The sequence below is a fragment of the Nematostella vectensis genome, chromosome 13, assembly GCF_932526225.1.
Source record: "Nematostella vectensis chromosome 13, jaNemVect1.1, whole genome shotgun sequence".
In the NCBI taxonomy this organism is placed as follows: domain Eukaryota; kingdom Metazoa; phylum Cnidaria; class Anthozoa; order Actiniaria; family Edwardsiidae; genus Nematostella; species Nematostella vectensis.
Window position 1 is genome coordinate 13704908 of NC_064046.1, and position 14489 is coordinate 13719396.

Sequence of the window (14489 nt, forward strand, 5' to 3'; positions counted from 1 at the left end):
GATGTATTTCCTTTTTTGCTGACACCGTCCGGACCTAACGAAAATCCCAACTTTCTCAGATCGATCGGGCGCACACGTGAGTGAGGTTGGCCGTAAATCTTAAAATAAATATTTTCTCGCCACGATCGCACTGATTCTCTTTTACAACATAGCGTCCGGGTTCCTCTAGCATGCAGTAAACGCAATAAATCATAGGTAGGAGTATTATTCGGCCGACAGAAGAACGTTTTCTGCGTGGTTCTCTCGCCGCGGCTATGGCTGCCATTTTGCATAATAATGAGGTAAACTGATTCCTCCAATTTTAGTTATGACCCTAGCTGTAGCAAGCGTTTCTTGAGCATTGAGCTAGTCTAGCCCAGTAGAATCATGTTACCGGAATTTTTATGCCGTTTGTTTTTAATATTGAAAGGGGGGGGGGCGTTAATAGAAGTGGGCGCTTTTAGAGAGGGGCGTTACTAACTTGAAGCTTAGGTGGGGGGCGTTCATTAGAAAGAGGCGTTCTTCAGATGGGGGGCGTTTATTAGGTAATTTACGAGATTAAATTTCCTAGGTCAAAATGTGTCACGTGATTGTATTTACATATTCCTATTGGTGCAGATGGTGTTTTCCCGTACTCTTGTGGTTCTGGTAGCTGTGGTCGCATTGTTCGCTGATCCAGGCTCTAGCTCAATATGCCGCAGCCAAGGTAAGACACATATTACTGCAACTTTCAATATTGTGCGAGCTGTCGTAGATAATTTGAAAATACTATACCGCTTTCTGGCACGCCAATAAATTTCCCGAGAAAAAGGTCAATCTTTTTAAAAATAGGAACTGCTAAGCAATTTCTGTGCAAGCGTTTTAGATTTCCCTGTCAAACGCGATAGGTTAACTAAACAAAATGCTTCTAGTTGTCCTGTTATTAGCTTCCGATAAGTTGGCAGCTAATTATATAATTTCTAGATGCTAAATATGTCTTCATTACATGTATAACATATTTCTGCGTGACACTAGGGAAGGGGTTATCAATATCAAAAAAGTCATTTTGTGTATTTTAGGCTACCAAGTATCTATTCATATATTTTTGGTAAATAATATGGATTGCTCTTCTAGACGTTTTTCAGCTACATAATCCTCAAATAAGGGGGAATAACCTCGAGGGAACATTTGACCTAAAGATGGATCTTCCATCCGGCGTCGCCTTTTCCGTCAGCGCTCAAGCAACTGCAGCCCTGTCCATTGGGCTCCCATTGACATACAGGTAAAATCCTGGGCGGTAACATATTAGTCAATCTTGTTTTAAAAACCTGTCGTTTTTCTAGCTCGCTCGGCCATTTCCTCATTAGGCACTACATAACATATTCGCTTTTTATGGCTCTAGAGCTTTGTAAGTCGGGAATTTCCACGTAAACTTGCAGGAATTCGTGTTTACTACGATTTTGCTGGCAGCCATCTTGGAAATGGCCTAGTCCCTAACGTTTAAGAATATCACAGGTCTCCCGCGCGCTCGCCCCAGTCTCTTTCAGACCATAAAGAAAAACGACAGCCATTGATTGATATGTATGGGGTGGGGCACTGCTGGCACGTTTCCCCCCTTCACTCCCTACCAGTATTTCAAAAAAATATATATATAAGAAAATGACCAGTAGATGCGTGGCTGTGCCCCCAATATTTTCTTTATGATTCTGTTTGCGTCCCCCAATATTTTGAAGCCTGCTACAGCTTTGAAACAGCAATAAAAAGTCCTTGTTGCAGAAATAGACGGGCTTCCCATATCCATATCTTTGTACCGGTAAGGGAAGGGTCGTTATTTAACGGGGGGACGGCTGCTATGTTTGGGGGAGGATTTGCAATATTTTGAGCGCCGATTTGGGGGAGTGACTCAATTTTTAAACAGGGTTTAGGGAAGGGCCTTATTTTTTTGAACTGGTGTTCTTATCAATTTCCAAGCCTCCTAATAGTCGGGAAATTCAAAATTTTTCTGGGGAGAACCCCAGACCCCCTTAAAATTGAATAAATAAATGTGATGGTCCGCTTGCCTGCATTTTCGTGATAGTGCTCCGAACGCGAAGAAGTGCTCAGCGCAACAGAAAACAGCAACATTCAGGACATCTCCCTGTTAACAAAATATAGAGCATTTTTTTGTTCTTGACAAAGTGCCCAGTCTAGTTTTTAGTACATCACAGCACCGTAGCAAGAGTGCTTATACAATCATTTTGGTCCTCCTGGTAGCAAGTGCCGTGCGAAAAAAGTATCCCACGGCTAGACTATAATTTTTATAAAGTAAACCGGTTATTTTAAGGGGTCTCCTCTAAGCATGTCCCGTTTTCTCAATATTCTGTACCTGAATAGTTTTTATCACTCCCTTTCGTGAAATACGAAACGGCCGAAAAAACGGCCGAAAATTTACATGAACGAAGTTAATGGATTTACCTTCTTTTTGTTCTGGGGAGGGCCTTAATATTTGGTCCCCTTTTTGGGGGAGGGTCACAATTTTTGGGCTTTAAATGGGGGGGGGGGGTCTGAATTTTTTAACCGAAAAAAAAATGAACTTAGCAGCCCTCTCCACCGAAAAATAATGACACTTCCCTAAGTAGGAAAAATAATGACACTTCCCTAAGTAGGAAAAATAATGACACTTCCCTAAGTACAATACCCATTTCAGATTGGTTGCTAGCTATGGTCTTGGTGAGCCTAAGCTGCAAACAACGTCACTCCCATAACATTGTTTAATGTTTTAACATGTGACTGGAAAAATAAACAAATTAGAGCAATGTCCTAAAAATTGCCTGTAGAAAATTAGCCAGTAATGTGTGTAAGATCGATTCTTATAAGAATTGGAGATGTTTGATATGGGGGAAAAATGTTTTTGAGGGAATTGCTACACTAAAAATGATCTATATATTCTATGCCATTTTACTTGAACCGTCGTTTATGACAGCCTTTTTTTGCCTCTACAGCATCCCCAAGACAGAACACACTTGTGAGGGTTTGATGGCAGATGGATGGATCGATTCTTGTCCGGTTAAAAAGGGTTTATCTAAACCATTCCTGATGCCATTACCACATGATTTGCAAAATTACAGGGACGGGGTGAGTAGATGTAACTAAACAGTGCAGTACATGACCATTTTTGATAATATCTATTTACCTTTTCATTATGCAAATATATAAAATGGCCGCGCGGAGTTTGAAACTTGAATTTGTTTTGTTGGCGAGACGTCGCATCGCAAAAAGTGACCAAAACAGCAAAATATCTTGCTCTATACTAAGTTTGATATCAGATTGATGAGTTCCTGGATTCGAAAGTAAAATATCGCTTGGGAAACCTTTTCAAATTAAGCGCTTTTATTTGAGACTGCCGTAAAATCGAACTCTTTTCGTAATGTTTACGTTTAAAAAAAGAGGAATATGAGTGTGATGTACCAAATTATACGGCTTAGAACCTTGACAGGATTAGACTAGGATAAATGAGGATCATGGAATACTAAAACAATTTTCACCACAAGCCGAAATGAGTGCCCAAAAGGTATGGTGAAAGTTGAGGAGAGCGGAGGTTGAATTGTGAGAACGAATGTGCAAGTCAAGGCCCAACGTCTTTACTTCAACAGGGAAAAAACGCAGAAGAATAGGTATGAAAATCCGTTTAAACATATAGCCGAAAAGCATTGTACCCTCCCCTTGTCTATGGGGATTGGCTTCTTCTCATTCTTTGCCAAAATGTCTTGCCCTGTGACCACAACAACAACATGGGGGGGACACTGTAAACATGACTGTTGGTTACAGATACGAACATTTTATGCCCCCAAAAGAATGAAACCGTGCCACCTTGAGAATATGCCCGCATCTGAATTCTATACCCAAAACTCCACAAAGAATAGATAGCCCCCCGCTCCACCCCCCCCCCCCCCCAAAAAAAAAAGGTGACCCAAACCTGAGTTCTACTCCTAAAACATACAATAGCTCGAAACTTGCCAGCCCCGTAAAAAATACTATAGATGAAGTTTTAGAAGGGAAATTTGCTTATCAAATTTAATTTATTTATTCCCTTTTATAAAAACTCTATGCTCCTCATCTCCAAGGCCCTAGTCATCAAACCCGGTACAATTTTACTTCCTTGTCTTCACACCCTGTGTCAACACATCTCATGTGACACGCCCTCAGTCATTACAACCTCACTCCCCTTACCATGCATTTCTCAACCTTTAATTTTACACTCTATGCCTTTTTCTATTTGTCTGTAAACACCATAAAATAGCCCTCATTGAGTAAGCGCATTACATAGCCACTCAAACCAGTGCCCCCTCTAGAATCTAATGGTAGAGGGGCATATTATGGTATTGCGATAAGAACTTTTTGAAAAATTACTGCCCCCTCTTCTCATCCCCAAAAATACCCAAACCTGAGTTCTATACATAAAATATACCAAGCAAAGAAACTTACCTCCCAAACAAATACCCTAACCTAAATTTTATATACCCCAAACATACAAAATCTTGCTATAAGGGAGCTTCAACACTCAGATTTGCTTATTAGATCAAATGAATTTTATTCTTTTTTTAAAAAAAAGACAACAAACAAACTCTATGCAATGGGCACTGAGAAAAAATGGGCCTGAAGTATGACCAAATATAAATATTTATTTTCCATACAGTATGATATTTATGACTGCACGCCCTTACTCCTAGAATCTCCAAGGCCTAGTAATCAAACATGGTACAAGTTTACTTTGTCTTCACAACCTGTGTCAGCACAGCCCATGTAACATATCCTTTAGTCACCACCCCTTTGCCCTTACCATGCTTTTCCCTCACCCTAGTATACACTCTATGCCTTTTTTCCCATTTGTCCGCACACACAATGAAATATCCCTCAATGGCTCTACCTTGGTTTTAGAACCTGTGTATTGTGCACGATTTGTGTTACAAAACTTCCTTTGTTTGGTAAAAGAATCATGATGAAAACAGAGCTTAATACAATGAAGTCCTTTGGGGATGGTTCTTACACCGAGGTATACATACACCCCTCATTGAATAAGCACATTACATAGCCCCTCAAACAAGTGCCACGTCTAGAATCAATCTATAAAAAGCCATAATGTGAGCATTCGTGGTAAGGACTTTTCTCACACCGAGTAATAGCAAACTAATGCAGCAATGGATAATGGCTGACATCCCTGAGATTTACAGATCATAGCAAATCTATCTATTCCAGGATCAAATATAAACATTGAAACATAGTACTTTAATGTAGTGTCTTTTAATGGCATACAATAAACAGTGACTCGCGGCCATTCTGTATACGATTTAGCTTCATTTTTTTATGAGACTCGCTGCCATTCTGTATGAGATTTATTTTAGTTTCAATATCCCAGCTAAAATTTCTTCTCGGAGTGTCTTCATTCCGATGGTTCTTACACCGAGGGTGTAAGAGCCATCAGCTGCGGTCCACGGTGCTGCAGCCAAGCCATATGAATCTGAAAACTGCTGCAAAGGATTGTATTTTTTTAATTGGTAATTGTAAAAATTATTTTTTTAAGAACGAGTTAATTGGTTTTGATTCCAAACTAATTACTTATTGTAATGCACAGTTGTAGTATTTTATTTCAAATAGTATAGTTATTTTTTAAGAACGAGTTAATGTAGTTAAATCTATTAATATTCATTTGGCTTGACTGCTGCACCGTGGACCGCAGTGCCAATTTCTGGTAGACCTTTGGATACCCCACAAACCTGCATAGCATTATGGGTATTTAAATGAGTAGTCGTTGACCGCGGACCACTGAAAAAAAAAAATGTGGACGGGCATTCTGGAGTTTAGCCAAAAAACAACACAAATAGGGTATTTCCAACGCTTAAACAGATAAGAAGAAATCACTGCTAGCAGAGAGTTAAAAAGCGGCGTTCAACATGATTGAAGTCATTCGACGAAACCGTCATTTTGTTTTCCTACTCTGAGTTGAGGCGTGTCCGCGTGAGGCTGGGCATAGTAATACTTATCTCTGATTGGTTATTTAGATTGTTTATCAAATATAACCTGAAACGGTAATGTTCCGCCCTGACGACGGGAACCGGTTTAGCGCGCGCATATATAAACCTCCGAAGAAGACATTTTCTGAGTTTTAACCAACAGTCTACGGAACAGATGCTCATTTGCATAAGCCACCGTCCTCGATTCCATGCGACGCCATTTTCTGCCATTTGTCATGACAACAGCCCACGCTTTGACGAAGGCGATGTTTTGGGAAGTTTTATTGCATTTATAACATTAGATAGTATGCTCGCCTGTTATACTTTTTAAACAAAAAAAAAAAACACGACAATAAAGTATAAGGGTCAACTCTTGTTAGCAAATCAACTTCCTAAGAAGTCTTTAAGGAATCAGATTTTAGCGACATTTTGACGATAAGAAATATTCACTAAAGAACTTCTCTTGAATGTGTATACGTTAAGCTGGTTATGCAGGTAAATTCCTAGAGTGATTTGTCGTTTTCCTTCGTATGAAGAGACGATTTGCTGCCTTTTTTTTATCCCAAATAAACTTTCAGCGAACTTGAAATCGTCGCGCGCGTTGCAAAATCATTATGGCTGGAAATTGTCAAAACACTTGGAGTTTGAAGTCGATTTTCCGTAAAGTCAATGATTCTAGATAAAATGACTAATAAAATGCCGTTTTAGTGTGAAGATCTTTAACCACGTGAGTAAAAATCCATAGTTCTGGATGGTCATCTTACAAATCAACTCACTATTTCGAGCTTTGGAGGTGAGCGGTCCGGTATTGCCGTCTCTGAATTTTAACGGATTTAAGGAAAATACGTTGTTTTAGATTTTCCCCAAAAAACTTGGAATTATTCACTCGTTTCAATCTCCTTTCGCGCGGCCAGGAAAATTTTCAAAGATCTGTAGAAAATTCAGATTTCAATCAAATTTAATTCCCTTTTACCCTTTTCAGAATTGGAAAGTTTATCTATGCTTTCTTTTGGCTAGGTTGACATAAGTGAAAGGTTTTAAGAAGTTTAAGAAATTCATTTTGGTCGTCCTCCAAAACGAACTGACTTGCAAGTTGCCCGTACGTGCGTTGAAATCGCCTTGTATAATGACATCGCCTTTTAAGGAGAATCTTAATATTTCACATTCAAGATTTTCAAGATTCAAGAAAACGCAAAGCTACATTGAAATCAAGTGTCAGGCCGTATAACAATTTTGTATAAAAATCCACAAGTATGAAAACTACATCAAAGACGTTGGAGCCATTGAGCTAGCAACACAACAATCCCCCCCCCTAAAAAATATTGCAATCTTTCGGTGTCTAAAATTCTTGAGCTGGGCTAATGAAATCATCGCTCCCCCCCTTATTTTTATTAACCCAATGTGTTGTTTTTTACAGATCAAAGAGGTTGATGTCAGCTTCACAATCACCATCAATGGACAGGCTGCAGCGATATGCTCCTTTAAACTTGACAAATTTTGAATAACATGATTTCCAGGACATAATGTAAACCTGGTTCATAGATTAAAGTAACAGGATATAAAATGTGTAATTGGTGTTGTTTGATAAGGAGGTGGCTTGGGGTTTGGGTCTCACTGATAAAGTCTAAGGGGTACAGGGCCGTAGCAGGGGGTGGGGCAAGGGGGCACGTGCCCCCCCCAATATTAAACAAATATATAAGAAAATGACCAGTATAGGCGTGGCTGTGCTCCCCCCAATACTTTTTTATGTTTCTGTATTGTGCTCCCCCCAATATTGTGCCCCCCAATACTTTCTTATGTTTCTGTATTGTGCCCCCCCCCAATACTTTCTTATGTTTCTGTATTGTGCCCCCCCCCAATACTTTCATATGTTTCTGTATTGTGCCCACCTAATACTTTCTTATGTTTCTGTATTGTGCCCCCCAATACTTTCTTATGTTTCTGTATTGTGCCCCCCCCCAATACTTTCTTATGTTTCTGTATTGCCCCCCCCCCAATACTTTCTTATGTTTCTGTATTGTGCCCCCCCCCAATACTTTCTTATGTTTCTGTATTGTGCCCCCCAATACTTTCTTAATGTTTCTGTATTGTGCCCCCCAATACTTTCTTATGTTTCTGTATTGTGCCCCCCAATACTTTCTAATGTTTCTGTATTGTGCCCCCCAATACTTTCTTATGTTTCTGTATTGTCCCCCCCCCAATATTTTCTTATGTTTCTGTATTGTGTGCCCCCAATATTTTCTTAATGTTTCTGTATTGTGCCCCCCCAATACTTTCTTAATGTTTCTGTATTGTGCCCCCCCAATATTTTCTTAATGTTTCTGTATTGTGCCCCCCAATACTTTCTTATGTTTTTGTATTGTGCCCCCCCCCCCCCAATACTTTCTTATGTTTCTGTATTGTGCCCCCCCAATACTTTCTTAATGTTTCTGTATTGTGCCCCCCCAATATTTTCTTAATGTTTCTGTATTGTGCCCCCCAATACTTTCTTATGTTTTTGTATTGTGCCCCCCCCCAATACTTTCTTATGTTTCTGTATTGTGCCCCCCAATATTTTCTTAATGTTTCTGTATTGTGCCCCCCCCCCAATACTTTCTTATGTTTCTGTATTGTGCCCCCCCAATATTTTCTTAATGTTTCTGTATTGTGCCCCCCAATACTTTCTTATGTTTTTGTATTGTGCCCCCCCCCCAATACTTTCTTATGTTTCTGTATTGTGCCCCCCAATATTTTCTTAATGTTTCTGTATTGTGCCCCCCCCAATACTTTCTTATGTTTCTGTATTGTGCCCCCCCCAATATTTTCTTAATGTTTCTGTATTGTGCCCCCCCAATACTTTCTTATGTTTCTGTATTGTGCCCCCCAATATTTTCTTAATGTTTCTGTATTGTGCCCCCCCAATACTTTCTAATGTTTCTGTATTGTGCCCCCCAATACTTTCTTATGTTTCTGTATTGTCCCCCCCCAATACTTTCTTATGTTTCTGTATTGTGCCCCCCCAATATTTTCTTAATGTTTCTGTATTGTGCCCCCCCCAATACTTTCTTTATGTTTCTGTATTGTGCCCCCCAAATATTTTCCTAATGTTTCTGTATTGTGCCCCCCCAATACTTTCTTATGTTTTTGTATTGTGTCCCCCCCCAATACTTTCTTATGTTTCTGTATTGTCCCCCCCCCAATACTTTCTTATGTTTCTGTATTGTGCCCCCCAATATTTTCTTAATGTTTCTGTATTGTGCCCCCCTAATACTTTCTTATGTTTCTGTATTGTGCCCCCCCCCCAATATTTTCTTAATGTTTCTGTATTGTGCCCCCCAATACTTTCTTATGTTTCTGTATTGTGCCCCCCCCAATATTTTCTTAATGTTTCTGTATTGTGCCCCCCCTAATACTTTCTTATGTTTCTGTATTGTGCCCCCCCAATATTTTCTTAATGTTTCTGTATTGTGCCCCCCCCCCAATACTTTCTTATGTTTCTGTATTGTGCCCCCCCCAATACTTCCTTATGTTTCTGTATTGTCCCCCCCAATACTTTCTAATGTTTCTGTATTGTGCCCCCCCCAATACTTTCTTAGGTTTCTGTATTGTGCCCCCCCCCCCTATATTTTCTCAATGTTTCTGTATTGTGCCCCCCCCCCAATACTTTCATATGTTTCTGTATTGTGCCCACCTAATACTTTCTTATGTTTCTGTATTGTGCCCCCCAATACTTTCTAATGTTTCTGTATTGTGCCCCCCCCAATACTTTCTTATGTTTCTGTATTGTGCCCCCCCAATACTTTCTTATGTTTCTGTATTGTGCCCCCCAATATTTTCTAAATGTTTCTGCATCGTGCCCCCCAGATACTTTCTTAATGTTTCTGTATTGTGTCCCCCCCAATACTTTCTTATGTTTCTGTATTGTGCCCCCCAATACTTTCTTATGTTTTTGTATTGTGCCCCCCCCCCCAATACTTTCTTATGTTTCTGTATTGTGTGCCCCCCAATTCTTTCTTATGTTTCTGTATTGTGTGCCCCCCCCCAATATTTTCTTAATGTTTCTGTATTGTGCCCCCCCCCAATACTTTCTTATGTTTCTGTATTGTGTGCCCCCAATATTTTCTTATGTTTCTGTATTGTGTGCCCCCAATATTTTCTTATGTTTCTGTATTGTGCCCCCCCAATACTTTCTTATGTTTCTGTATTGTGCCCCCCCCCAATACTTTCTTATGTTTCTGTATTGTGTGCCCCCAATATTTTCTTATGTTTCTGTATTGTGCCCCCCCCAATACTTTCTAATGTTTCTGTATTGTGCCCCCCCAATATTTTCTAAATGTTTCTGTCTTGTGCCCCCCCAATACTTTCTTATGTTTCTGTATTGTGCCCCCCCAATATTTTCTTAATGTTTCTGTATTGTGCCCCCCCCCCCAATACTTTCTTATGTTTCTGTATTGTGCCCCCCCAATATTTTCTTAATGTTTCTGTATTGTGCCCCCCCCAATACTTTCTAATGTTTCTGTATTGTGCCCCCCCCAATACTTTCTTATGTTTCTGTATTGTGCCCCCCCCCGATATTTTCTTAATGTTTCTGTATTGTGCCCCCCCCCCAATACTTTCATATGTTTCTGTATTGTGCCCACCTAATACTTTCTTATGTTTCTGTATTGTGCCCCCCAATACTTTCTAATGTTTCTGTATTGTGCCCCCCCAATACTTTCTTATGTTTCTGTATTGTGCCCCCAATATTTTCTAAATGTTTCTGCATCGTGCCCCCCAGATACTTTCTTAATGTTTCTGTATTGTGCCCCCCCCCCCCAATACTTTCATGTTTCTGTATTGTGCCCACCTAATACTTTCTTATGTTTCTGTATTGTGCCCCCCAATACTTTCTAATGTTTCTGTATTGTGCCCCCCCCAATACTTTCTTAATGTTTCTGTATTGTGCCCCCCCAATATCTTCTTAATGTTTCTGTATTGTGCCCCCCCAATACTTTCTTAATGTTTCTGTATTGTGCCCCCCAATATTTTGAGGCCTGCTACGGCCCTGGGGTATTTGGTAGATCCAAGGACATACAAAAGAAAAAATCCTGAATGCATCGCAAGAAAAAGGGAAGTTTTTTTTCTTTTTAATACGCTTCCTCACACTTCAAAACGACACCTGTCTTTTGGGTATGGAAACTGTATGGAAATACCCAGTGTACAAATGGATAAAAAAATACCACTTATTCATCACATATCCATTTTATTCTAAGATTTTCATAGGGGAGTGGATAGGCTTTTCTTCCCTTTCCCTTAATATATGAGCAGTGCGTTCTTGTCGTTGTCATGCCCTGGGTCCCTAAGGATGAGTCGTTGTATGTTCTTTTTAGTTGTGTTCTCAATCCATCTTTGAGTGGGTGGCAGTGAACTGTTTCTTGGCCTGTTCCCTTAACTCCTTGTTACACAATAAATCAATAGCTGTCATGGCCATGGATTTTGCAGCCACCAGGGTCTTCTCATGCGCAACATCAGTATTGGCAGCTGCAGTGAATGCATAGGAATGATTGACGGCCATACTGTCGATGCTGTAGATTGGGTGGATAGACGGCAGGACATGTGACACATTGCCCATATCTGTTGATCCTATCATTTTGTTTTTCTGCTCCTCCAAAGAGGGAAACTCCACTCCTAAACTTTCTGCGTGGGACTGATAAGTCGCTGCCATGGTTGGGTTGGAGTCCATGTTGGAATAGTAGACACAGTTCCAATCCATTTCAAGGCTGCAGCCTAAAGAAAAAAAATGTTTTTTGTATTTGAAGGGGCATTTACACCCACAGTTTATACAGCAGCTTCAAAATAGTCAAATCATGCAGATAACCAAAATAATCACCAAAGTTTATAAATTTTTTTTGACTATTACAAACAGTATTATGCTGTCCATAAATTAAGGCACTTTTAGCATATGCTAAGCTTACATTATAAATAAAATAGAGTAAGACTTTTTGCTTTCACTCTTAAAATTGGCTCGGCCAATACTGCTCAATGTATGCAATAGAAGCAATAGATTCACTTTTATTTATAATACCTTCAATACAACAGCATAAGTTAATAAGAACTTTACATTTGAATATCAAAGTAATAATATGATTAAAATAAATAATTACATACCTGTAGCTTTTGCCGCACCCTCCAAGCAGCCAATCACCTTCTCCTTGAGTTGCTGGAGGTCCTGGTCATCTGGTGCACGCAGGTAAATCTCCAACTTAGTCTTGTCGGGGATAATATTTGGCTTGACCCCACCCTCAGCAATAATACTGTGTACTCGCCAAGTTGGCTTCATCTGCTGCCGCATGGCACTGATAGAAGTATATGCCATAACAACTGCATCCAAGGCATTAATCCCCTCCCATGGGAAGGCGGCAGCATGTGCGGCATGGCCCCTGTAGGTTGCAATAACAGCATCGCGGGCAAGGACGAGAGGAACTGTGGTGTCGATGGGCGCCGGATGGACCATCATGCAAAAGTCAACTCCCTTGAAGCAGCCATTGTCAATCATTTTGACTTTGCCCCCTCCCCCTTCCTCCGCAGGTGTCCCTATGACAAGGAGCTTGCCGAGCTTGTTGTTTGCAGCAGCCAGGGCAGCTTTTATTCCTATAAAAAGAAACAAATTGGTTACTATTTTGAAGCTTTGAGGGGACCCTTTTTCTTAATAATAACAATAATAATCAAATTATTTTAACAATATCTGATATCCAGTATCTAACCATTCAATTATGATCAAATGTGCATTACACATGTGGTTCATATAGAAACTGCAAGATTTGCCCTGACACACCATCCTCTGGGTTATCACAGTCAGTCCCAGTACCCTAACTGGCTTAAATACTTTCATGATCACCTCTAATTGTATTTTATCCTAGAATAAAGGTTACGATAAACTATCATAACTTTCCTATGTGTATTTTTTCAGAACAAGATTTGGGGCATTGGAGTTTTATCCTACTCAATCATGCCTAGAAAGAGAGAATAGAGACTGGGAGAAACTGAGATAGCCCATAGGATATGGGGAGGGGGGAATGAAGGGGGGTAGCAATCACTAACCATGGACCAATTTTTTACAATTTAACAGAACACAGAACTAAGAAGAGATGTTTTCACAAAATATTTTCACAGAAATAATTTGAAAATGGGCACAAAATTACAAAAAAAGAGAAGAATGTGAGATCAACAAACAGCCGTGGACTCTAATTACACTCACAAAAGGAAGACGCGTACCCAGGCGCATACACGCTGCGTACCTCCCCCCCCCCCCCCCCTTGGTGGCCAAAACGTGGGAAATTTGTTATTAAGGAATCTACAAATACTATGCTTTTTCCATATGATACCTATGACTGATCTTTTGTACTTTCGTATGATAATATAGATTGGTTGTCACATTTCACGAATTTTGAGGATTGAAATCACGATTCACGTAAGAGAATTGAGCTAAATCACCAGTCACAAGGACACGATTTCACGAATAACATACGATCTTCACGAAGGGTCCGATCTCGGATCACGGAAAGTTAGCCTGTGATTCAGCACAGCAGGTTTAGGCAATTGAAAAGTCTTCTTTTTTCTTTTTCTTATTCTGACAGATTTTGAATTGCTTATGATTTTAGAGGAGCTTTTCAGTATTAAGAATAGGGATATCAATTTCTTGGCAGTTGAGGAAAAATTCATTGTTACATCACAATTTACATTGCTTTACCTATGCCAGCCGCAGCGCCAGCTTCAGCGATGAGGTTGTGTCCACAAGCGTGTCCCACTTCGGGAAGCGCATCGTACTCGCAAATCACACCGACACATGGTCCATCATCGCCATTTCCGCTACGCGCAACAAACGCTGTCTCTAAAGTCCAACTTCGCGTGACATCAAATCCCTTTTCTTCTAGGAAATCCGTCAATACTTTGTGGGCAAATTTTTCCTCGAAATTCTCCTCTGGGTTCTCCCATATTTGTTTGCTTAGTTGGCGGAGATCAGCGGCGTGTTTATCGATTGCTTCGCACGCGATTTTCTTCAAAGATGCAGCCTCCGCCATCTTGCGTCCGGTCCACTGAAAGAAAGAGAAAGATTATACGGTCACCCTGAGGTCTTCAGGCTCCGTCCCACATGGTCAATTGTGCAAATAAGGCGCCTGGGTGAAGGGGACGGGCGAAAAACAAATAAACATTGCAAACATTTTTAGCAAGTGCAACAGATGGAAAAAGTGCGCCCCACGTAAAGGCCATTTTCAGAGAGTTTAAATAATATTGTAAGGGGTCTGGGGGTGGGGGGGGGGGCATGCTCACTCGTGAAAATTGTGCAATTTTCAATTATATGAAATGCTAATTATTGTTAAAACCTAAATAGAAAACGGCATCATTAGTTCCTTCCAAACTGAAATTTTATTTACATATCACCGTTATAAAATGTTAGTATGCGGGACTTTCCATGGAATTGAAATTCTTAAATTCAGTGATGGAAGTTAATAAAACTAAAACTGCAAAAGATTAAAAAGTAGAGGCCACACTTTAGGTAATAATAATTTTCAACGGCAGCCA

The 14489-nt window shown here is 40.1% G+C and overlaps 2 protein-coding genes across 3 annotated transcripts in view; one reads left to right on the top strand and one right to left on the bottom strand.

The window, feature by feature from the left end:
- LOC116611541 overlaps positions 1 to 7512 on the top strand; it is a 14710-nt gene extending 7198 nt beyond the window's left edge. For both annotated transcript variants that reach the window (XM_032371918.2, XM_032371919.2), the window contains exons 5-8: positions 598 to 685; positions 1093 to 1240; positions 2940 to 3072; positions 7366 to 7512. In XM_032371918.2, coding sequence (XP_032227809.2) covers positions 598 to 685; positions 1093 to 1240; positions 2940 to 3072; positions 7366 to 7449 — 453 coding nt within the window. In that variant the 3' untranslated portion in view covers positions 7450 to 7512. The remainder of the gene's footprint in view (positions 1 to 597; positions 686 to 1092; positions 1241 to 2939; positions 3073 to 7365) is intronic.
- Positions 7513 to 11152: 3640 nt separating this feature from the next.
- On the bottom strand, positions 11153 to 14029 carry LOC5503629 (peptidase M20 domain-containing protein 2). Its single transcript, XM_032371915.2, has 3 exons — positions 13657 to 14029; positions 12075 to 12557; positions 11153 to 11693 (listed from the first exon to the last, which is right to left on the bottom strand). Exons 1-3 carry the CDS (start codon positions 13985 to 13987, stop codon positions 11305 to 11307), a joined length of 1203 nt encoding a protein of 400 aa, XP_032227806.1. The 5' UTR covers positions 13988 to 14029; the 3' UTR covers positions 11153 to 11304.
- Positions 14030 to 14489: the final 460 nt, after the last annotated feature.

Coding starts and splice junctions, on each gene's coding strand:
- LOC5503629 (XM_032371915.2), bottom strand. CDS start 13,987: ATGGCGGAGGCTGCATCTTTGAAGAAAATCGCGTGCGAAGCAATCGAT. Junction 12,558..13,656: donor TGGCGCTGCGGCTGGCATAG/GTAAAGCAATGT, acceptor TTCTTTTTATAG/GAATAAAAGCTGCCCTGGCT. Junction 11,694..12,074: donor GGGTGCGGCAAAAGCTACAG/GTATGTAATTAT, acceptor TTTTTTCTTTAG/GCTGCAGCCTTGAAATGGAT.